General features: G+C 35.2%; 4 protein-coding genes and 1 long non-coding RNA gene across 9 annotated transcripts; 2 read left to right on the top strand and 3 right to left on the bottom strand.

Moving 5' to 3' along the window:
* The first annotated feature begins 1,221 nt into the window (after window positions 1–1,221).
* Window positions 1,222–5,340, top strand: LOC110647853 (RHOMBOID-like protein 9, chloroplastic). 2 transcript variants are annotated; one of them, XM_021801860.2, is made up of 7 exons: window positions 1,222–1,374; window positions 2,471–2,996; window positions 3,295–3,457; window positions 3,564–3,729; window positions 4,037–4,207; window positions 4,609–4,763; window positions 4,988–5,340. In XM_021801860.2, the coding sequence occupies exons 2-7, from the start codon at window positions 2,477–2,479 to the stop codon at window positions 5,229–5,231; spliced, it is 1,419 nt and encodes a 472-aa protein (XP_021657552.2). In that variant the 5' UTR covers window positions 1,222–1,374; window positions 2,471–2,476; the 3' UTR covers window positions 5,232–5,340. The 2 variants fall into 2 exon arrangements, with proteins under 2 accessions (XP_021657552.2, XP_021657551.2); XM_021801859.2 differs by having other exon boundaries at window positions 3,286–3,457.
* Window positions 5,341–5,404: 64 nt separating this feature from the next.
* LOC110647856 (GDT1-like protein 4) lies at window positions 5,405–7,964 on the bottom strand. Of its 3 annotated transcripts, none has more exons than XM_058153367.1 (12): window positions 7,409–7,964; window positions 7,246–7,314; window positions 7,094–7,186; window positions 6,962–7,009; window positions 6,720–6,811; window positions 6,577–6,613; window positions 6,439–6,486; window positions 6,278–6,346; window positions 6,140–6,184; window positions 5,989–6,050; window positions 5,829–5,901; window positions 5,405–5,708 (listed from the first exon to the last, which is right to left on the bottom strand). In XM_058153367.1, exons 1-12 carry the CDS (start codon window positions 7,430–7,432, stop codon window positions 5,640–5,642), a joined length of 729 nt encoding a protein of 242 aa, XP_058009350.1. In that variant the 5' UTR covers window positions 7,433–7,964; the 3' UTR covers window positions 5,405–5,639. The 3 variants fall into 3 exon arrangements, with proteins under 3 accessions (XP_058009350.1, XP_058009352.1, XP_058009351.1); XM_058153369.1 differs by having other exon boundaries at window positions 7,094–7,153; window positions 7,246–7,277; window positions 7,409–7,939; XM_058153368.1 differs by having other exon boundaries at window positions 7,094–7,153; window positions 7,409–7,938.
* An 864-nt stretch (window positions 7,965–8,828) lies between these two features.
* Window positions 8,829–16,630, bottom strand: LOC110647854 (ultraviolet-B receptor UVR8). The gene is made up of 11 exons (XM_058153366.1): window positions 16,205–16,630; window positions 15,959–16,103; window positions 15,719–15,829; window positions 15,536–15,596; window positions 14,909–15,027; window positions 14,365–14,450; window positions 13,992–14,193; window positions 13,042–13,095; window positions 11,379–11,492; window positions 10,668–10,724; window positions 8,829–9,158 (listed from the first exon to the last, which is right to left on the bottom strand). Exons 1-11 carry the CDS (start codon window positions 16,231–16,233, stop codon window positions 8,955–8,957), a joined length of 1,182 nt encoding a protein of 393 aa, XP_058009349.1. The 5' UTR covers window positions 16,234–16,630; the 3' UTR covers window positions 8,829–8,954.
* A 134-nt stretch (window positions 16,631–16,764) lies between these two features.
* On the top strand, window positions 16,765–18,349 carry LOC110647857 (uncharacterized). 2 transcript variants are annotated; one of them, XR_002493446.2, is made up of 2 exons: window positions 16,765–17,089; window positions 17,758–18,349. It is a non-coding gene; the product is annotated as an uncharacterized LOC110647857 (long non-coding RNA). The 2 variants fall into 2 exon arrangements; XR_009151315.1 differs by having other exon boundaries at window positions 17,719–18,349.
* A 291-nt stretch (window positions 18,350–18,640) lies between these two features.
* LOC110647855 (14-3-3-like protein A) lies at window positions 18,641–21,872 on the bottom strand. The gene is made up of 5 exons (XM_021801864.2): window positions 21,554–21,872; window positions 20,262–20,780; window positions 19,952–20,074; window positions 19,352–19,468; window positions 18,641–18,918 (listed from the first exon to the last, which is right to left on the bottom strand). Exons 2-5 carry the CDS (start codon window positions 20,745–20,747, stop codon window positions 18,850–18,852), a joined length of 795 nt encoding a protein of 264 aa, XP_021657556.2. The 5' UTR covers window positions 20,748–20,780; window positions 21,554–21,872; the 3' UTR covers window positions 18,641–18,849.
* Between the last annotated feature and the right edge of the window lie 247 nt (window positions 21,873–22,119).

Raw genomic sequence — 22,119 nt, 5'->3', positions numbered from 1 at the left:
AGTATAAAAAAGAGAAAAATAATGAAAAGAGAGTAAGAGGATATAATTTTAGTTTTTCTAACTTGAAAACCCTTTTATTATACATCAAGTAGATTTTTTTTAAAATAAAACTAAAATTAAAAAATTTATTTTAATAAATTAAAATTAAATAATTAAAATAAAATAATAACATAAATTAAAAGATGATCCATATAATTTACCCTTTGCAGGCACTAAATTTGGTTGATAATCATGGTAATAGTGAAAGAAACAGTGAAGTCCAGAATTAGAAGAAAGAAAGTTAGGAAAGAAAAATGGAGAGAGAAGTAATTACAAATAAAGAAAACGACGGAGGCTTTTAAAAGAAAACGACAGTATCTTATTACATGCTCATGTGATAAATTTTAGGCAATTTTATTTATTTGTTTTTGGGCTTAAATGATTTTGAATTTAGCATTAAGGGCAATTGTGTAACGGACGTATTTTGAAAAGGTATATATATATATATATACACTGCAACTCCCTTCTCCCTCGTCTTTCTTTACATGCAAGGCGATATCGAAATATATATATATATACACATACACACACTGTCACTTCTTTCTTCCTCATCCTTATTTACATGCAAGCCGATATAAAAAAATATCACAAAGTACTTCTTTACATGCAAGGTGATATCGAAAAATATCACAGGATGTGTGTATAAATTATATAAAAATAAAAATTTTATTAAAATTATTATAATTTTAATTATAATTTATTATTATCATTAACATGTATACATATATTTTATTTTTTTTAAATATTTTATTAGAATAATTTATATTTAATTTTTTTTTAAAATAAAAAAATTTAAAGACTAAAAATGGATTTATAATTTTTTATTTGCTTTATCACATAAAATATTTAAACAATATAGTGAAAATATACTTTTTTTTTAATTTATTTTTTTAATTTTCATTGCATAATTAAAAAACCAAACAAAGGTGAAATATGATGGCCCATGCAAATCCTTGGTGCAAGCCCAACACAAAAGTGATTTTAAGTTTTATACAATACAAGATGATGGTCCATACGTGAGTCCCACATGTGGTTTTTTTTTTTTTTTAATTTTTTTTTTTAATTTCCTCATACAAAAGCACGAGGTAAAGATTGTGTCTGTCACATGTGGCAGTATCCTAATGGGCCACCAAAGATAAGGCATCAATAAGTAGATTCTCGATGGTGATTTAAACTCTAATAAAATATTTCCTTGCAATAATGGAATTATGGAAGCATTTGAACTTTGAAGTTGGAGATTACGTTATTATTATTATGTATGTTCCTATAATCCAATCAACACATAAGAACTTCTGCTAACAGTCTCTGGGATTTCCAGTTAGAGTTTCATTTTTGGTATGTTTACTCTTAATCTTCCTTTCATTGGCATTTTCTGTTCTTTCGCTGTGTTTTGCTATGTACCTTTCTGGGATTGATTCTCTGTTTTGCTCTTCCAAATGCAAGAAAAGAAAGAACTGCAATTTTAAATATCTTGTTACTGTAATTTTAAATATCTTGTTTATGATTTTGTTTTCTGTGTTTCATCCTTATCATTTTTTGATTCCTTATAATGTGAAAATCGAATTTATTCTAAGCCAAGTTCTTGTGTTCGTGTCAGTTAAATGCATTTCTTTTTCCATTTAATTGAGACCTCTTAAATTGGGCACAATATTTAAGAAATAGATATTCAATGTTTGCATTTTTGGTGAATACCCAAGTGCTAATTCATAGCAGTATATTCAGTTTTAGGCCTAATGTATTGAAAATGCAAAGCTCAAATAGTCTTGATTTTGTCCATATGGGTTTTTATCCTACTTAAGTTTGGCTTGTTAATGCAGCTTAACATGGAATTAAGAGCAAAACAATATATTTGAATTCTTCTATATATATATATATATGAAGCAAACTCAAGAAGAATAAGAAGAATAAACGCACCCTCATGGACTACTCCCTCAATCTCTAAACATTATGCCACCCATATTAAACACTATGCGATCCATAGTTAAGAGAGGTAGTATTTTGACTATGGTCAAAATACTAAAGGCTACTTAAAAACTGTTGCCGAACAGGGCTTATGTCAAATTAGTACTTCCCTTCTATGCAAATTTTGCTGACTGGCCGTGGAAATAATTGCCAGCAGCACAGCATGTCCATATTAGATTTTGTCATTAAATGCTTCAATATGAACAAAGGCAAGCAAATTTAGTCATGTTCATTTATTGTTTTTTAAACTAATTAATCTAAATTGAAGGGGCGAAATGCATGTTTATCAAGGATAATATTACCAGAAAGATGTAGCTTATATGTGTGCTCATCAATTCATGTATTTTGAACACTAAAATCATTATAACTCATGGTTCTTTGCAATAATTCTATGGGAAGATGAACTGACAAAGCTGGATTAATTAGTTTTTCCTCCAGTTGCTGATAAAATGTTTTCCTGTATTTTCAGGTTTGCATGGCCGTAGTTCCAGTATGCTACAAAATTCCTTACAAAGATCATGTTCTCGGTCCTCAAAATTCAGTAAGAAGGCTAGAGAGAGTTATCATGTGTAGATGTTATGCCTTTCCACAAGCCTGTATTTCTAGTGATGCATGCAAGAGGTGCCAAATCCTGTATCCTAATGTTGATAGTTTGATGAAAACAAGGACAAGAGGAGAAGTGAATACCTCTAAAGGGGCAATTTTCAACCAAGACACTTTGCATTTCCAGAACCCAATTGAAGGATTGGCCCTGCATAGAGTTTGGAATGTAAAAGGAGAAGATTTCTATGTGGCATCACACACATCAAAGGCTAGTATTAATGAGAAGCAATTGGGATTGCTAGATTCTTATTTTGGAAAACTCCAAGGCAATGCAAATAAACCGTCTTCAGATTCTTCTGATGAGACAATAGAGTTGCTTGATGAAAGTAGACAAATCAATACAAAGGAGGAATTAGAATCTCTAAATTCTTATCTTGGCAAACTTAATAAAGGTTAGACATTATTTCCTAAATAGTGAAATTTGATATTTTAACTTTCAAAATCAAGTTTTTATTGCTCTCCCCTTCAATTATGTATTGTTCCAAACTTCCAATGCATCTTAATGTCTTGAAAGCACCGTTGTGCTTGTGGATAGCCAAGGCTAATTTAATTTGCTAAACAGTGAAATGAAAGTGCAGAGCTAGCCAGAACTTTCTCCTTGCAAAAATATTTATTTATTTATTGTGCCTTAAGAGGAGGGAAACTTAACGAATTATGTGTCACCTACTTTTGATGGACAAGCTACTGAAGAAAATCCAGCAGCAAAATCATTCTCAGTTCATGAAGATTCTAGAAGAGGTTATGAGGAGAAGCCAAAAAATTTCATGAAGTTGAGAAAAAAGGATGTAAATAGTGGTTCTGGGAGGTCTCAAACCCTGCAGCAAAATGATGAAACCTCTGATCTCTACTTAATGTAAGTAATTCCTCTCTTTATGATTTTTTTTTTTATTATTTAGTGTAGAATGGTTCTCATAGAGTGTGGCTAATAACATCTTTATTTTTTGGAATTTTGCAAGCAGAAGCATTTTGGCTTCTATAAACATTGCAGTTTTTCTGTTTGAAATAGCCAGTCCGGTTAGAAATTCTGAGTTTGAGCTCTTTTCTCTCCCATTATTGTACGGAGCAAAGATAAATGATTTGATCCTGGTTGGAGAATGGTGGAGGCTAGTAACACCAATGTTTCTGGTACAAGATTAACAACTGGGTTCGTGTTCCCATTCTGTTACTGTTTTTACATCTCTATTGATTAACAAAGAAACTGGCATTTGAAAATTGGTAGAAATAATTTTATTTCACTAAAAATCACTTGAGTTTAGCTTGTCTACAAAGTGTAGGTGCTGTCATGGAAAATATTTAAGTCATCATTTTATGCAATAAACCCATTTTAAAAAATTTTGTAAGAAATGAAGTTTGCAAGCAATAGTTTAATTTGTTATATTTTGGCTTTGAAATTTCAATCGTATTCTCTCTCACAAATAAATGTCATATGCAGCACTCAGGGGTGTTTCATGTGGCTCTGGGATGTTGGTCGCTTCTTACTTTTGGGCCTCAAGTTTGCCGAGGTTATGGTTCATTTACTTTTTTCTTGATATACATGCTTGGAGGAATTTCTGGCAACTTGACAAGCTTTCTTCATACGCCAGAGCCAACTGTTGGTGGAACAGTAAGCTGAATTGCCTTTCTTATTCTTTCTTCTCCTTATTCCATATTTCTTTTATTTATGTCAATGTGTTTCTATATGAAGGGTGTTTGGTTTGGCTTATAAGTTTGTCAAACTAGCTTAATCTACGATATTCCTGCTTGTTAGCTATTACACTAGAAAACTTGAATACTGCATTCATATGACAGACATTGATTCATCTACATCCTTTGAAGTTTTTGAATAAGGAAAGACAGCAGTTTGATATAAATTCTAATAAATCAAGCATTTCATTTTATGAGACTTTTTCAAAGAGCTATAAATTTTGCCATGGTTTCCAAGACAAGCTACCTTCACAATTTGGGGAAATTTCACATGCAATATTTGAGCATGATTCATTTTAAATTGAGTCATTATGTATGCAGGGGCCAATATTTGCCATAATTGGAGCTTGGCTTGTTTACCAAGTGCAAAACAAAGGCGTAATTGCTAAGGATGTTTCAGAGAGTTTATTCCATAAGGCAATAATCACCACTGGTCTCAGCTTCATATTGAGCCATTTTGGTCCAATTGATGACTGGTAAGATTTTTCTGCTATTTGAAAGCTGGCATTAGCATTCAAAGAAGAGTCTTTCCCTTATAAATTGCTCATCAATATAAGAAGAAACCTAGATGCCATTTGGAAAGTATCTTCATATGTGTATTTAAGAATACACTTTTTTGGCACATTGAAAGAAACAAATTCATTCGATTGTAATTTTCTCCATTAGTAACAGTGTTTTGTTAAACTATTAAATTTTGTAGGACACATTTAGGAGCAGCTTTAACCGGTATAATCTATGGCTTTTTCACATGCCCTACACTGCAACTGGATAATGCATCTTCAAGAACTGGTCAAGATGAAGGCGTTGCATTTGTTAGAGGATATGCAAATCCTTGTAAATCACTGATCTTATTCGCCGTCTTCATTCTTTTCTTAGGTTCTTTACTTTTCTTTGTGGAACCTCCTCTAGACACTCTGGTGGCTGATGACTTGGTATGGTTTTGAAGACATGGAATGCCATTGTGCAGGACAAATATCTGTGAATATAGAAACGGAATAATGTCTTTGCCATGTCATCATTTTTGGAACTGCTTATAAATTTCATTTCCAGCCATGCATATTTTCAACCTTGAGAACAAGATATAAAGGAATTTCAGAATTTCTGGAAGCATTTGAAATGGCTATGTAATGAGAAAATTACTTATAAAAAAGGCTTAGGAACAACAGATTTGGAATAGTTTTCTCCCACACATAAAGTGATACACAGCTCTGTGAGAAACCTTCAACATCTTTATAGGGTGGCTATGCTAAATTTTAAGCTTGACCAAACATTCCCAAGGGTCCTAACTCTCCTCTTTTTTTAAGCAGATTAAAACGTACAAGTTTGTCAAAAATTATTTGATATAGAACATGTCATTCGCTTGGGGAAAGAAGAGATTGAACACCAAAAACCAGAAAGAGAAATCCTCCCAAAATGGAGACCTGCAGCCAAATACATAAGACATCAGCTTTACATATGTATATCACCGATTAATGTATTTTTATATCTTTATATCCAAAGATGTGGATCTCAGAAACAGGCAGGAACAAGAGGAGGTTTACCAGTCTCTCGGATATTCTTGAGGCCAAGCTCTTTCCACCCAGAACAGCAGCCACGGTGCAGAGTACTTGTCCCCTGGTAAAAGATAATCAGCTACGTTGCTTTGTCTAAAACATGCTAATGACAACAGTAAGATTAATGACAGTAGCAAGAACAACATACAGAATTCCACCCAGGATCACTCCAATAGTGTCCTCATCTGCTGCCAACCCAATTGTTGCAAGCTGCATAAGACAGTTTTAACATAATTTTATTTTTTCTTTAATTTAGTATAAGTTCCAGGAACAAGTTGATTGCAAAATGGTTAGTTTACCTGACTCTTGTCACCCCATTCACCAAAAAATGTGAGGGAAAATGCCTGTTTTCAAGACAAAAAGAAAATGGAAAACAGTCAATTTCTAATTACAGAATATTATTCATGGGTTTGCTGGGAATGAGATTGATCTCAAACCTTCAAGAAGACAGGTGAGATGAAATGTGTGAGAGACGGTTTATGTTGCTTCTTCAAATTCTCATCTTTCTGGAAAAAGATGGACCCAATAAAAACCAAAATCAATGGAATTGTAACCAAACACACCAAGTACAAGCCAATGGAGTAGTTTCTTATCGAACCTTAGAAATTGTTTTTGATTTTCTAGCGCTGGCCTTTAAGTCCTTTTCCTATCTCATTCCAAAACTCAAAGCAAGTAAAAACAATCAGCCATGGAAAATTAAGAAAAATGCTTGAGGAGATTGGAGAACAGGACAAACCAATTCCTTTTCAACTTCTTCCAGTTCTTCATTGTCACTGTAAATGGAAAACCAAGCATGGTTACAATTTGCTAGTGAAAACAGAAACAACTTCAGCTATGGACTTTCAAATATCAACTGGCAATTAGTGGAGAAAGAATTACTCATCATCCTCTGTGAATCCTTCCCACAAAGAACGAAGACCAAAGCCAAAGAAGAGCAAGGTTGTGATATGATGTGTCCATTTCTTGGAAATCTGCAGAATTTGTAAACCAGCACTTAATTCTATTCACAATGCATTTGTGCCAATAGAAGTGAAATCATTCCTATGTGGGATTGGGTTATCAGATTTTGTTTGCACAGCATAGAAATTCTTACAATCAAATTAAAAATACTAAATTATTACCAGATTTGGTGCAGCCCAACCAAGCAGAGCAGAGACAATAGTCATAGCCTGCAATTCAACAAGAGTACACGGGAAATCAACAAAAGGCCAAAAGGAAAATTAAGGGTGAGGAAATGGAGTATATATCCTTACAATCACAGAAACCAGGCAGCCTAGCAAGACACTTTTCCTTGGATACCGCATTGCCAAGATCTTACAATATGCAGAAGCTAGCATCAGAAGCAGCTGTACAAAACTTGAGTTTATTTTCTTCAACAATATGAGATAACAAAGAGTATACTTACTGCAGCAACACAAAACGTCCGATCTCCCACTTCTGAAAGAATTGTCATGGCAAGGGACTTGGTGAATCCCTGATAACAAGGAGTGCATGATGAGAAAATAAGACTAGAAGATAAAATTTTAGTACAGAAAGAAGATACATGATTGAGAAGCTGGTGATAATACCTGTGATGTTAGTAAACTGATCATTTTCTTTTGCTAAGACAAGATGATGAAACCACCAGCAAGAGAATGATGAAGAAAAAATGTGGAAGAAAATGAGATGGGGGCTGTATTTGGAGGGGCACAACTTTGTTTGCTCATAAAATGTTACTGGTCAGCCATGGATATTAATTTAACTTTAAAATGATCCATATCTACATAAACTAGAAAAATTATTATTATTTTGCTTCATCAGAAATTTTCTTTAAAAAATTATTAATTTGGGGGTTTAAGCCTCTTGATCTACTACATAGCAAGGTGAGTATTCTAATATTGAACCATCAATCTAATAATCTCATGAGTGATGCACTATTATAAGAAAATATTATATTTCGTATACACAAACACGATAATCTGCAAGAATATTTTTAATGTAATTCGCATGCTCATATCTTTTAAAGGGTGCAAAAAATAAAGAGAGTTGATGATGAATAAGACCTCCTTCATTATGCAGTTCACATCATCACCTTGGCAGTATCTTGTGTTTCAGGAGCACTTCTTGACAAAATGAAACTGATTGAAACCTCGTAAAAATTAATTAGCGTACGGCGCGAATCATGCGTCATTGTCTCTTGTTCAACTGGTTCAGGTTCAATGTTAACTAAGGAAGCAACTATGCGAGGAAGGTAACCAATTACCACATCCTTAACTGCACCTATTTTGCAGATAATATAATTTAAGATATTGAAGTCCTTAAAGTTTAGCAATAAATATGATCCAGGTCCAAACAAAAGAGGAAATTTTGCATCATTTTTCATAATACTATTCTCTTGATTCTAATTCCTCAACATTTTAGATTCTTTTGATTTCTGACATAGATTGATCTTATATTATGTGAATTTATATAATGTCGGAGTTTTCAAATCCTGATCAGGATTGGCATTTCACTTTTATATTATAAGTAGATGGTCGTTTTAAATCATAAATATTTTTGTAATTACAAGAAAAACAATATTATAATTTTACAAAAACTTTGCTTGATTTGTAATTATAGGAAAACTTTAAAGATTTAAATGTAATTTATCTTATAGTTGATAGTGAGGCGAGTAAATTGGCTTGTATCTTCAACACGTTACAAGGTCAAAAATTATAATGAAAGGAAGCCACTTTCTGTTGCATTGGAAGAATGTAGAGCAGAAATTGATGCTGCATTTGAGAAGCCGTATCCTCTAGTCCTCTGCAGTGCAAAAATGTTTATCTCTAGACAAATGAAGAGAGAATAATCCAGGAAACAGGGTTATATCCAAAGTTCTTGGATAGCTAGAATGATGGCTTCAGGCCTTCAGCAACCTCAAATGCGATAATGTTTAATAATATAGTAATCAGAATAACTTGTCTATATGGTCCAAAAAATAAAAATTGAAAAACGAAATAGTATCAAGAATGTGAAAACATCTGAGCTGCCCATCCATAAATCTGTCAAATTCTTCTGTTTATTAATGTTTTTGAGAGTTCACCTTGAATTTTCTAATTATACATAATCAGAGATTAAGATAACATTATTTTATAACTAGTTTGATCCATTAGTCTGCTGCCACTCTACTATTGCTAGAGTATGCCGTCCCCCACAAGCAACAAGTTTAGCAATCCAGTGTCCCTCAGCTTCATTGCCACCAAGATTTCTGGGAGGTGGGATGTCAATTGGCACTTCCATTGGTTGACCAGTTGTCACCTTCCTCCCATATCCAAGTCGTCCGTGGTCACCTCGACCAAACTGCCAGCAAAATCAGTTGGCATATATAAATATTTGAAAAGCATTACAAAAGCAAACATCTATATCTGTACAAGGCATTCATCAAACTGACCATAACTGCCTCAACTGAATCAAAATTCATGGTTTATCAATTTAATTGGTTGATTTAGTTTGCAACATTGTTAAACCAACTTATTTGGATTGGTTCTCAGCACTCCTCCAAAATCCTAGAAACCAAACCAAAACAACCACTCAACATTGCCATAATAAATATGTTATATAACTTTAAAACATATATGAACTTTAAATTAATAATTGCCAAGGCCTTGATAAGTAACTAAGCTATGCAAGAGGCTTTGTCTCAGCCCATAGGTGTAAGATAGTGAGGAGAGCAGCATTCTCTTTTATGAGAAGAGATTCCTCCCATGTTATTCTCCTGATGTCAGATAGCACACCATAATTGAACTGATGTGGAATGCAATCCCATTGTTTTTTTGAAGCTGACAGATAAGACTTCCCTGTAAAAGGGAGGTCTAGCCCCCCTTATTTCCCATCTGGCTTGGGCCTTTGCCTAACAGATGATCTTTTGCCCCTGTGAGCCATATGCACTTATGCAGCCTAAATGACTTGCTGGTTTTGTTGATTTTTAAACCAACTTGATACTGAACTCTTTAACCCAAAGTTGTTAGTTTCTAATCCTTGGTGATGGTTGAGAATATTACTCACTTGAAAAGGAGGGCTCAGTTCAACATTATGCCTCAAGACTGAACTGACCAATCCATTTAAACATAGTAAACAGAACCACAGCAATAATTCCATCTATGAAAGGTGAACGCTAAAAATATAAGATTAGGCTAAATCCACTGTACATTTCACTTTTTCGAAGCTGACAGATAAGACTTCCCTGTAAAAGGGAGGTCTAGCCCCCCTTATTTCCCATCTGGCTTGGGCCTTTGCCTAACAGATGATCTTTTGCCCCTGTGAGCCATATGCACTTCTGCAGCCTAAATGACTTGCTGGTTTTGTTGATTTTTAAACCAACTTGATACTGAACTCTTTAACCCAAAGCTGTTAGTTTCTAATCCTTGGTGATGGTTGAGAATATTACTCACTTGAAAAGGAGGGCTCAGTTCAACATTATGCCTCAAGACTGAACTGACCAATCCATTTAAACATAGTATACAGAGCCACAGCAATAATTCCATCTATGAAAGGTGAACGCTAAAAACATAAGATTAGGCTAAATCCACTGTACATTTCACTTTTTTATTGGGGTTAGGGGGGCAGTAATGTGAATGACAGAAATGAAAACTAATAAAGTAAAATGCCTAAATATTAGGAACCGAATTAAATAAAGCTGATGAAATTTTCCTGTCACAAGAAAACACAGGACTAGTTACAAGACAACCTAGAAAGGTGAAATGATGCATGTGCAATTACTTGTAATATAATAAGCTCTTGATTTGCATTCCATAATTTCTATTCAATGATCATGCCATTGGTATAACAATAAGCGCTAAATCGACTTACTGAAAACATTCGTCCATCAAGTGTCAATGCAACTGAATGAGTCCCACCGCAGGATACCTGGATCATCAATAATATTAATTGATTAAATCAGAAAACGTTCAAAGAAGTGAGTTTTTTAAAAAAGAAAAAAAATAAATAAATAAAAAAACTTTAAAGGAATAATTCCATTTATTTGAATTGTTGTAATGCACACAAATACAGGCTGCAGTATATTGGGGTGTCACGAATAGTTATAAAAGAGAAAAAAAAACATGATGGCATTTGAAGGAAGTAGCTATTTCTGATCCAACATACATAACCCTACAAGTTGCAGACCCCACAATTTTTGGAACAGATGCAAGCATTTCATGGAAATAGCTCAACCCTCAAATTGAATGCTAAAAGTTTGATGTAGATTGTAATATAAATTGGCTATTTAAATTTATTGCAAATTTTTTTAAGTGGCCATAATCCTCCAATAAATATTATGACCTGCCATCTATAAATATGGAAACAATGACCTAAATCAGACTTCCCTTTCATTCTTTGTAAGTCTCCTAAGGCCAAAATAATTTATTAATACATCACATTTGGCTCTTATCTTGCAATACTCTGAGAAACATTAGTTTTCACTAAAGCAAATGATAAACTTAGCTTAAGGATAAAATAATATATTCTGTATGTGAAACATATATAAAATTTTGAATCTCCCATTGCTATCCATGACAGTACCTGAACAATGTGTTCCCCAGCTAGAAGATGAACCCTTTGAGGAACCATTTTGCTGCTCTTGTCATTATCTCCGAATCCAAGTCTCCCATGTTCCCCTCTGCCCCAACCATACACCTGCAATACATTCATGGATATCAATTAATTACAAGACAGAAGGCGAAGAAAGCCAGATTTGGCTAGATGCACAGGAAATGTAACCACTGGAAGTCGCATAACGCAACATAAAATGAAAAGTATAAGAAATAACCAATACCAATATCTAATGCTCATCAGATTTTATCATAGGGCAATCTGAATTACAGATTGAAAAAATCATGGCAACTCATAAATCTTGAAAGAAGTTGAAAAGATGAGAGAAGGGATGGGGGGCTAGAGAGCCCAGCCCAAAAGCTAAATAGATATCTATCCCATTGCTATCCATCAAATCCAATCCAGCACTCTGCCATTTATAATAATCCAGCAAACTGATTGACTATTAAGCCCAATAGAATAGGAGAAAATGTAAGTCAAACTAAAAGAACAAGATTGCAAGACAAGATAAGAGCAAAAAAGAAATTTGAGGGCTTAAGACAGGAAAAGAAAATCATTAATTCAAATTCTAAGGCTACTTTAATAATAATATTAGAGTAGAGATGAAAGTTGGCCTGAGATTCCAATTTGCCCACAGGGATTCACCCAACAAGGACAGGAAATCCCAACCTTTTTCCCTGCTAGGCAAGGACGGGGAGTATACCATGGGGATTCAATACCTAATACATACATACTGCAGAACTCATGTTCATATTTTATTTACTGATATGTCAATGTTTTTATTTATATTATAATACAACTAAAATTGGAAAAGTATTACTCAGAGGAAAAAGAAAGAAAGAAATAAAATCAAGTGGGGGAACACAGATCTCTGTGTGAACAATGATGGGGAGAATTTTCTCTCTGTATAGGGGCAAGGACAGGGATGGGAAATGACTCCTTGTCCACATCCAACCTTGTTGCCATTCCCAACAATGATACAACAGACCTTTAGAATTTAACTATAGAATTCAAGACAAGATAAGAGCAAAAAAGAAATTTGAGGTCTTAAGACAGGAAAAGAAAATCATTAATTCAAATTCTAAGGCTACTTTAATAATAATATTAGAGTAGAGATGAAAGTTGGCCTGAGATTCCAATTTGCCCACAGGGATTCACCCAAAAAGGACAGGAAATCCCAACCTTTTTCCCTGCTAGGCAAGGACGGGGAGTACACCATGGGGATTCAATACCTAATACATACATCCTGCAGAACTCATGTTCATATTTTATTGACTGATATGTCAATGTTTTTATTTATATTATAATACAACTAAAATTGGAAAAGTATTACTCAGAGGAAAAAGAAAGAAATAAATAAAATCAAGTGGGGGAACACAGATCTCTGTGTGAACAATGATGGGGAGAATTTTCTCTCTGTATAGGGGCAAGGACATGGATGGGCAATGACTCCTTGTCCACATCCAACCTTGTTGCCATTCCCAACAATGATACAACAGACCTTCAGAATTTAGCTATAGAACATCATAAACTTTTCTTCCATATATAGAGTTGCACCTACCAAGCCATAATAAAACACAAACAATTAAACCTACATGCAGAAACCTTTTAGCATAGAAAAGGGCATCATTACCTCTCCATCATCAGTTTGTGCAGTAGAATGCCATCCACCAGCAGCAATATCAACCTAGGTAAGCTCATAAATATAATGGCTATCAGAAAAATATATAAAAGCACATAATCTCAAAGACTTCACAGAAAGCAAGCACCACTTTTTCATCAATCACAACACATACTAATAACCAAAATTAAAATTTCAAATTAGTAAGCAGTAAAAGATTCAGCCCATCAACAAAATGTATAGACATATAACCTGATATATAGAAGTGAACAGCAATTATAGGATTTATCAGTCACTTGCAATATCTTTAGGGCATAGATTATCAACCCTCAGCTGCTAACAAACACTGGTTGCCTAGGCTTCCTTTTCTTGAAAAAAAAATGTAAGCCTCTTATAAACTTTTAAAGCTCACACATAATATGAATGAAATAAAAGCGTCCAGAAGACTCACATTCCTGTCTTTGGAATAAGTTCTAGACTGGATTTTAAGATGGTGTACACAACACAGAAATTAAAATTATACAGACAAACAAATGCCAGATATTGAAATAAAAGATATCAGCACATCATCATCATCACCTCAAGGGCAAGGGAATAAAGAAAAGGAGCCCATGCCACAAATTGAAACTGTGCACCAAATTGAAGTTTTAACATGACCAAGGCAAGGAATGATAAATGGACTACCCCAAACTTCATATGAGGCCAAATTTTCAAAAAACAGTTCCTGCTAGAAAAAAATGCTCATCTTTTTAAGCATGTTTATTTAAAAATAACCTAGAGAGAAGAATTTTTCCAGGAAAAAATGGCAACCATGTTGGGAAAATCAAAATTTTCAAGGGATCTTAACTTCAAAAATCACAGATTCAGATAAATTAAACTACATTACGCTAACTACCAATGGCCAGTAGAATGGAAGAAAAAAGTAGCTCAAACAGCAAGCTATTTGGCAACATAGTACAAACCAAAGTGAGACCAGAGAGCCCTTGGACAGGAATAGGTTGTGATCTGGGCTGGGTATCACCAGTTCCAAGTTGTCCATATTCATTATTTCCCCATGCCCATAAAGTTCCATCTTCTTGAAGAGCTAAATTATGAAATGCCCCCACTGCAATGAGCTTCACCCTTTCAAGGCCTTGTACCCGCAAAGGGACAGATATCTGTTTTCTGCAAATAAAGGCACAGTTTGAGCAATATATATGCAACCAAAAGATTACCATGACAAGCATGCATCAAACTGCCAAAATCAGTGAGGTACACTCCAGAAGGATAGTAACATGGATAAAAAGTAAGCAATAGAAAAATGTAAGAGTTTCAAGATAAGTCAAGGAACTCTACATGTCTCCAGGAGGCCATGGTTGACCCCAAGTCCATACATGCCCTTCACGCGTAAGCACCACAGAGTGAGTACCCCCAGCAGCTACCTAATGCATCAGCAATTATAACAAAATTAAAACCAATTTAGAGCCATGGAATTTCTCGTTGCACACAAATGTGAGTCATGCTTTTCTAAGAATACTAAGATCCATACCAATCCAAGACTGGCAGTGACCTGAAAGAAACATTCTCCAAAAACGTGGGCAGGGCATTTGCTTTAAGAATCACATTGGGACAACGGTCAGGGTATAAAACTTTATTTTAGGGGCTAATGACTGTGAGTCATCACCCCTCTCTATGCAATGCTTGATTCCAGCACTTGAAGTGAAAAAAGGGAAGCAGCAGAAGTGTTCCAATTTTTATTAGCATAGATCACCATTAACCAACTATTCAGCTTGAAACTGTGTCTATTTGAATAGTTGGAAAACAAGAAAAACCAATGATGATTCCTTCAATGTAATTAAACTCATGCTAATTTTTAGACATTGGTAGAAAAGAAAATCACCTGGCGCACAACAAGCTTTGATGCACAGCGCTGAGGAATCACTATATCCCGTCTCAGTGGTCTCCCAGTGTCATCTTTCCGCTCAGGTTCTTCACCACATTGCCCATATTCATTCCCACCTAAGTCATATCATGGATCACATCTTCATATTCATCAATTACCACTAATTTTGACACAAAAAAGCAGAAAATAAGCAACTCTGAGATACAATAATACATGTGGATGGGGGGAAAAAAAGGCATGCAAAAGGTAATGTCACCATATTTAATGCAATTTTGATATTACATTTCATTAATTAAATACAAAAAATAACTTGCTCAGACTAGAGAAGTAAAATTCTGTATTATTCAGATCTCCAGAGTCTCCTTTTATTATTTATTATAATCATTATATCATTTTTTGTATTTTTTTTCCTTCAAATTATAATTGTGTTAATTTTAACGATGTTAGCAAAAAATGGTACAAAGAGATGATTAAATCTCCTGATACTCAAATGATGAGGAAAAAAAAGATTTTTATCCCGTTAAACTCAAACCGCACCTTTTTTTCTTTCCGTTTGTCATACATTTTCCTACAAACCAAGGAACGAAATGACAAAATAAATAGAGGGAAAACAGCGTTATCTACCCCAGGCGTAAGCACGGCCTTGATCATCAACGGCCAAGCAATGCCACCCACCAATCGCCGCCTAAAAAAAAAATCGACACCATATAAAAGCTAAAGTTAGATTCCAGTCATTTCATTGCATATCCAGAGGCAAGCTCAATTAAAAGGTTAGGGACAAAAAAAAAAAAAAGAAAAAGAAAATACCTGAACAATGTTAACATTGGCAAGAGCGTTAACCTGGCTAGGAATGTTCTCAGTCTTGGTCAGAGGTGGGTGCCCGAGTGTCCCTCTCTGATTCCAGCCCCACGTAAACAGCTAATTAAACCAATCGAGAAAACAAAAACAAAAACACGGGTCAAATTTCATCAAGAAAGCACTAGTAGAACATAAGTAAGTGTGAGAAATGACTTGTGAGTAAGAAATAGCGAAGTAAGAGTAAAGGACCTTGCCGTCGTCACAAATAGCAAGAGAGTTGCGACTTCCGGCGACAACAGAGCGGATTTTGTAGGGCTCAAGAGCATCGACAACGCAGACCCATTCTTTCTCCTCATTGTTGCCGATTCCTAATTGGCCATCTTCACCTGAGCCCCTAAGATTTCCAATAAAAATAAAAAAATACTCACAAGAAGCACGTATAAAGAAGAAGAAAATTTTTAGGGGAGAGAGAGAGAGAGAGAGAGAGGCACTTACCAGGTAATAATAGAGGTGTGAGCAGCCATAGCAAAGGAAGGTTATTGTCAGTGGTTTCTATGATAAAGTGGTGTTTTTGGTAGTAGACTAGCAGAAGAAGTGGCGTGACTGATCGTGGACTTTGGAGGGTTTTTCGTAGTAGCGTATACGAGCAGAAGAAATGTGTTGACGATCCTCTATGCGGATTGCGGAATATCAAAGTTAGCAGAAAGCGGGCGTCGTTGAAACGATGGCAATTATTCTCTGCCGTATGGGCTATGGCAATTTGGGGATGGACTAGCTTACCCGCTCCTCCTGTCCTCCGTGTCTCAATTTACAATCCAAACTTCTTTTCTTGATTGGACAATTTTATTCCCATTTTAAAAATATATATTATATATTAATAATACAACTTAAATTTAAATTATATATGTAGAAATAAATATAAAACTTTTTTTTTTTTTTTCCGATAATCATTGTAGTGTTCAAATCACAATCAATGCCATTATAAATTTTCAATCTAATGTTGCCGGGCCTTTTTTCTCTCAAGTTTTCGCCGAGTATGTTTCCGGTGCTTTCCTATCCCTTCAGGGAGGGAAAGGTGTCTTTGTCCAACTTAACTATAGGCTTCCCTCCCTATCCCTAGTCCGATTATTTATAATTTGCTTTGGGTTGATCTTTGAGGGCAGATCTTCTTTCTTCATGGTGAGAAATTCTTGTAAAGGTTTGATTTTTATAAGAGTCGATAATGGAGTTCTGTTTTGGGTGGCTATTTTATGGGTTCGATTTTTTTGCTTTGCTTGGTGGGAGGGACTTCATTGCTACAACAGTGGTATCTCTGGAGACTTGAAGTTCCTTCTTCTTTGATAGAGCTGTCCCTCAAGGCTACATGAGATTTAATGGCTGGTGAGTTCTACTAAGTCAACCTCTCGGAGCCTTATTGCGTTTTTGTGTTGGTTGGGTCCTTAAGGTCCAGTGTTGGTGGGTTTGGGTGCCTTCGGTTCTAGATTTTAGTGGCTTTTTGAGTCTCTGCTCTAATAGTCAACATGTTATTCTTCCTTGTTAGCGAAATTGATTGGTGCAGGTAGAAGGCAGCGGCGCTGGCATGGCTGAGTGGTTTGATCTTTCCTGTTTTGCCTAGGGTTCCTAGGTTAAAGTGTGCTGAGTTGCTATTGGTTTTGTTGAGTTCCTTTGCCTTGTCTTGTTCTTTGGGCCTATAGATTTCTTCTCTTTTTGTATTATGGGCTAAGAATGTAATGTGTCGCCATGAGAACGCCTTATAATGCAATGGATATATTAGCAGTTGAAAAAAAAAATTAGTGTCGTTGCATAAGCGTGCATACAAAATTAATACAATATAAACCACTCATCCCATTTATAAATTAGATGGGATTTTTTTTTGTTGCATCAATGCTATTTAATATCTCTCAAAGAGAACTTTTCTCTTGTTTAGCTTGTTTCCTATGGATTTGCCTTGTTGGTGTATTGAATGCGGGTTTTGAGCTTAATGGGTGAGATTTTCTTGTTCCTGCTAGTGAGCTTCTATGGTGATTTTCGTTTCCCACTGAGGACAGGTATCTCGGGGATGCTACGGTGGCGTTTTTGTGTCCTCTAGATCCCTTCCAGACAAGCATATTGCGTTGAGGCTGGAGTTCTTCCCCCTCTGTCTTGTTGCTTCCAAGACAGACGCTTCTGGATGCTACTGTGTTCTAATTGGTTGTTCCTTTGTCCCTGATTCCTAGGTTACTGTTCTTGAGGACCTTTCTAAAGCCCATCACAGCCATGTTAGGTCCCCAGCTATGCTTTAGATGAACGGGTCTTCACCTGATTTTAGCTTGGCTTGACGATTTGTGCAAAACAGAGCTCTCCCTCCAAGTTTGAGAATAGTTGTATAGATTTGGATTTTATGTTAGGCTGGTTGAATCCTTGTATTGCTAGAGCTAAGTTTTAGGCAATGGGCCATTCATGGACTGGGCTTTTTTGTAAGTAATGAAAGTGTTCAGAGAAAAAAAAATTGCCATGTAAGTTTAAAAAATAAGAAAAAACAATATATATTAAGTTTATTCCTAAAATCACATTTCAAATATTTAAAATTTAGATATGATCTGTGTATGAGAAAGCTAGCTTCTTTACATGAAATAAAATGGCGAAAATTTGCTGCTTTTACCACTTGAATAACCGAGAGTTTACACAGCCGACAGAACCTTACTGGTTCCGAGTCTTACCATGATTGTGCCGAAGTATCGTCCTAAAAAATTGGTGAAAAAGTTGATAAAACACTATACACGTCAAGTCCTCAACGACCATCACTAAGCAGAATGGACAATAGTGGCAGTACTTGGTACCAATACCACTATTTGAAAGCTAAACGAATGGGAGCTGAGAACAATCACTATAACACATGCAATTTGGATAATGAAAATTCCTAGTTTCAACACTATCACATGGCAAAGAACATAAGCAATAAGAATACCAACTTCCATTCTAAACATCAATAGTAGAAGGCTGATAATCTGTCAGAAGAACATTTCAATCCCAAGTGCCTATCAGCACTCAGGATTACCAAATTCATTAAGCAATCCAAGCTACAACAACCAGGGCATTCTATCTATGCAGAGGTCACAAGACAAGAACACAGTACACATAATCCTACGGATCTTAACTCATCACTGTTGTGGCTGTCCTTCACCTGATTCACGTTTTGATGCTTCCTTGATCTCATCCCCAGCTTCGTCCTAAAATCAAATCAATGAATACATTAAGTATAACCAGAGGGCAGAGAATAATGCAACAAATAAATAAATAAAAAGTCACAGAGTTGCTCACGCACAAGCAACAGACCAATAACCCTTCTTCTAATGCACTGCCTACCACATCAATCTAATATGATGCTGATAACTCAAAGCCAGGTTGCATTTTTATATAGACTTTTGGCTCTCTGACCTAAGTATGTTCAGCATACTAGGAATAATTCTAATTAGATCCGGGACAACGTTAAAGACCTTGTCCAATCCCATATTCAATAAATAGTGCACACAAATTATCTATGAAAATATTTAATGTGCAAAAAATGTATCACATCATTAAAAAAAATATGTAAATCTATTTATCTAACCATTATTTTACAAAATATTAAGATCTATTTATCAGGTGAACATGTTCAAATACCGTGATATCAGAAGTCCAGAGTGTCAGGTTGTCTCGGAGAAGTTGCATGATCAATGTACTGTCCTTGTAAGATTCCTCACCCAATGTATCCAGCTCGGAAATAGCCTCATCAAAGGCCTGTTCAGATGAAAGTATTGTAGTGATGATGTGGAGAGAACCCCAATATATGCATATAATGATTGGAATGCAATTTTTAATGTCAAAACCTTAGAAAGATTGTCACCCTATAGAAAATATGAAACTAAACATCTAGTTTATTAATAGAGACGGTTCAAATTTTTAGGCAGAGTGGACTGAGATCAGGCAGAAAAAAAGGTTGCTCATCCTCAAACTTCTGTGAGCTGAAAAGCGGCAGCCGATATGGTTTGCTTGCATAAAATTCACAGCACTAGATTACATATCAGCTTTGAAACTGTTAACCATTGTCAATGAAATGTAAAAGATCTCCAGCTAAATAACTCCACAAGAACAAAAGCAAGTATCAAGCATTGTAATTTAATCAAAATGATGAAACAGAATAGGAGCAAATACATTATTTCAAACAAATGCAGATGTACAGACTAATTGATATAGCATGTAATAAAGGTTACACAATAATACCTGCTTTGCTAGATTGCATGCACGGTCAGGTGAATTCAGGATCTCATAGTAGAACACAGAGAAGTTAAGGGCAAGTCCAAGCCTTATTGGGTGGGTAGGAGCAAGTTCAGAGAGAGCAATATCCTGTGTTTAAAAATAAATAAATAAAATACAGAAACATATTGCAATTGTATATAAAGCACAAAGATCTAGAGCACAAACAACTACAGCAGCAATAACAATGTGAATTTTAAGGGGAGGAAAATCAAGCGGAACAAAGACAATGAGGAGGCAAAAGAAAAAATTACACAACATCATGTTGATTACCCACCTGAGCAGACTTGTAAGCCAACAAAGTGCTCTCAGCAGCTTCCTTCCTCTCAGCTCCAGTCTTAAACTCAGCAAGATACCGGTGATAATCACCCTTCATCTTGAGGTAGAATACCTTAGACTCCGCAGATGAGGCAGAGGGAATGAGATGTGACTCAAGGAGGCTCAAGATCCCATCACAAATCTTGCTCAGCTCTGCTTCAATCTTACCTCTGTACTCCTTAATGATTGTGACATGATCCTCATTTCCTCTGCTCTCTTCCTTCTGCTCAATGGAAGAGATTATCCTCCATGAAGCCCTCCTAGCCCCAATGACATTCTTGTAAGCCACAGAGAGAAGATTCCTTTCCTCCACTGTTAGCTCCTCGACATCCACGGTCTTTGCAACCTTTTCCATGAACTCCACCATTTCCTCATAACGTTCAGCCTGTTCAGCCAACTTGGCCATGTAGACATTTTCCTCACGCGATGATTCAGTAGGCAGCATCCTTGCTTTATCAAACTAAAAAGTAACTTCTGCCTGATAATTCCCAATACAAGCATCATTAGAATAATCTAAACATTGCCAATTGTAACCATATTTCAACAGCTACTTCAAGATTAAGTAACAAGCAAAATTAATCAATAAAATTCCCAAACAACCATGCATCACTCCGAAAATTGATCTGTTTACGTACATAAATTAAGCAAGTGTCATCTTAAGAACAATAAAAATTCCAAGTCTAAAACTTAATTCCTTTTCTTTGCTCAAAATTTTCTCAAAAAACAAAATAAATTAGAAAAACAAATATTTTATTTAGAGGAACTAAAGTTAGAAAAAAAAAGCTCCATAAATAATAAAAAACTTAAGTCAACTATAAATACCTTTACTTTCTCCAACATTTGCTCATCAACCTAACAAATCAAAGTCGCATTTCTTATACCCGAAATGAAAATGGAAATCTGATAGTGAAACTATTGTTCCATTTCACAACCCCTCCCCTTCCCTCCCCCATCCGCAACCTACTTTCTCAGCAACCGAAGAGATCATAAAATCAAACAAAGAAAACCTAAAAACTATTTCCCGTGTAAACGAAGAACAAGACACAATTCCTCTAGCTAAATCAGGAAGCAGAACAGCTCAGATCGCTAAAAGCTCCATAGATCGAATAACAAAAAAGGTAAATCCATCGAATCAGGTCAAAGCATAAAATCCAAAAACCAAATAAAATAAAAAAAATGAAAACATAAACCAGAGAGATCTAAAACACAGAGATCAGCAAAAAGACAAGAAATTTAAATGAATAAAATTACCTTAGAAAGATTTTGGAATGGGGATGATGATGAATAGAAGAAGAGTCCTGCGTCAAAGCGAGGGTTAAAATGCGAATCGGAGAGGATAGTTAAAAAGGTGTGGTCACGAGGAGAGGGGGGTCCAATAGAAAGGCGACAAGTGGTGGGTGGCGGAGATTCAGTGGAGTTTCAAGAGGAAAGGAAACAAGTAATGTTTGACCGTCAACGCATCCTAACCAATAACCATACACACTAAAAGTTTAGGTTGCAAGGCCCTGGAGATATCCAGTCATTGCCCTAGGGGGCCTCGCTTTGACGCTTGGGAGGCTTGGGCAATGACAATGGGGATTTTGGAAGAGAGGACTCCAACCGAGTATATTTTTATACTTTTCACTTGCAAATTCAGCATTATCATTATTTTTTATAATTTTTATTTTTATCATTTCTCATCTTTAATATTATTCACAAATATTATGAACTTTGTTTAAAAATTAATATTCATAAATTAATATTATAATTTATATATTATGATTAAATGTATTCATTTTAATTTTTGTAAAATAATAATTTCAAAATAATAATTAAAA

This window comes from Hevea brasiliensis, chromosome 9 (assembly GCF_030052815.1).
Source record: "Hevea brasiliensis isolate MT/VB/25A 57/8 chromosome 9, ASM3005281v1, whole genome shotgun sequence".
Classification (NCBI taxonomy): Eukaryota; Viridiplantae; Streptophyta; class Magnoliopsida; order Malpighiales; family Euphorbiaceae; genus Hevea; species Hevea brasiliensis.
This window is presented reverse-complemented; position numbering and strand designations above follow the sequence as displayed.

Bases quoted from the DNA above. Each gene is read 5' to 3' on its own strand.
- LOC110647856 (XM_058153367.1), bottom strand. From the start codon at position 7,432: ATGATCAGTTTACTAACATCACAG. The intron at 5,902-5,988 runs GTATGTTGTTCT...ATCTTTTACCAG, and splicing joins GTGATCCTGGGTGGAATTCT to GGGACAAGTACTCTGCACCG. The intron at 5,709-5,828 runs GTAAACCTCCTC...ATTTGGCTGCAG, and splicing joins CAAGAATATCCGAGAGACTG to GTCTCCATTTTGGGAGGATT.
- LOC110647853 (XM_021801859.2), top strand. From the start codon at position 2,477: ATGGCCGTAGTTCCAGTATGCTACAAAATTCCTTACAAAGATCATGTT. The intron at 4,208-4,608 runs GTAAGCTGAATT...TTATGTATGCAG, and splicing joins AGCCAACTGTTGGTGGAACA to GGGCCAATATTTGCCATAAT. The intron at 4,764-4,987 runs GTAAGATTTTTC...TAAATTTTGTAG, and splicing joins TTTGGTCCAATTGATGACTG to GACACATTTAGGAGCAGCTT.
- LOC110647854 (XM_058153366.1), bottom strand. From the start codon at position 16,233: ATGGCTGCTCACACCTCTATTATTACCTG. The intron at 16,104-16,204 runs GTAAGTGCCTCT...TGGAAATCTTAG, and splicing joins CACACCTCTATTATTACCTG to GGGCTCAGGTGAAGATGGCC. The intron at 11,493-13,041 runs GTAATGATGCCC...AATGTATTGCAG, and splicing joins CACAAACTGATGATGGAGAG to GTGTATGGTTGGGGCAGAGG.
- LOC110647855 (XM_021801864.2), bottom strand. From the start codon at position 20,747: ATGCTGCCTACTGAATCATCGCGTGAGGAAAATGTCTACATGGCCAAG. The intron at 19,469-19,951 runs GTATTATTGTGT...TCATCTGAACAG, and splicing joins CATGCAATCTAGCAAAGCAG to GCCTTTGATGAGGCTATTTC. The intron at 18,919-19,351 runs GTATTTGAACAT...ATTTGATTTTAG, and splicing joins TCTGGACTTCTGATATCACG to GACGAAGCTGGGGATGAGAT.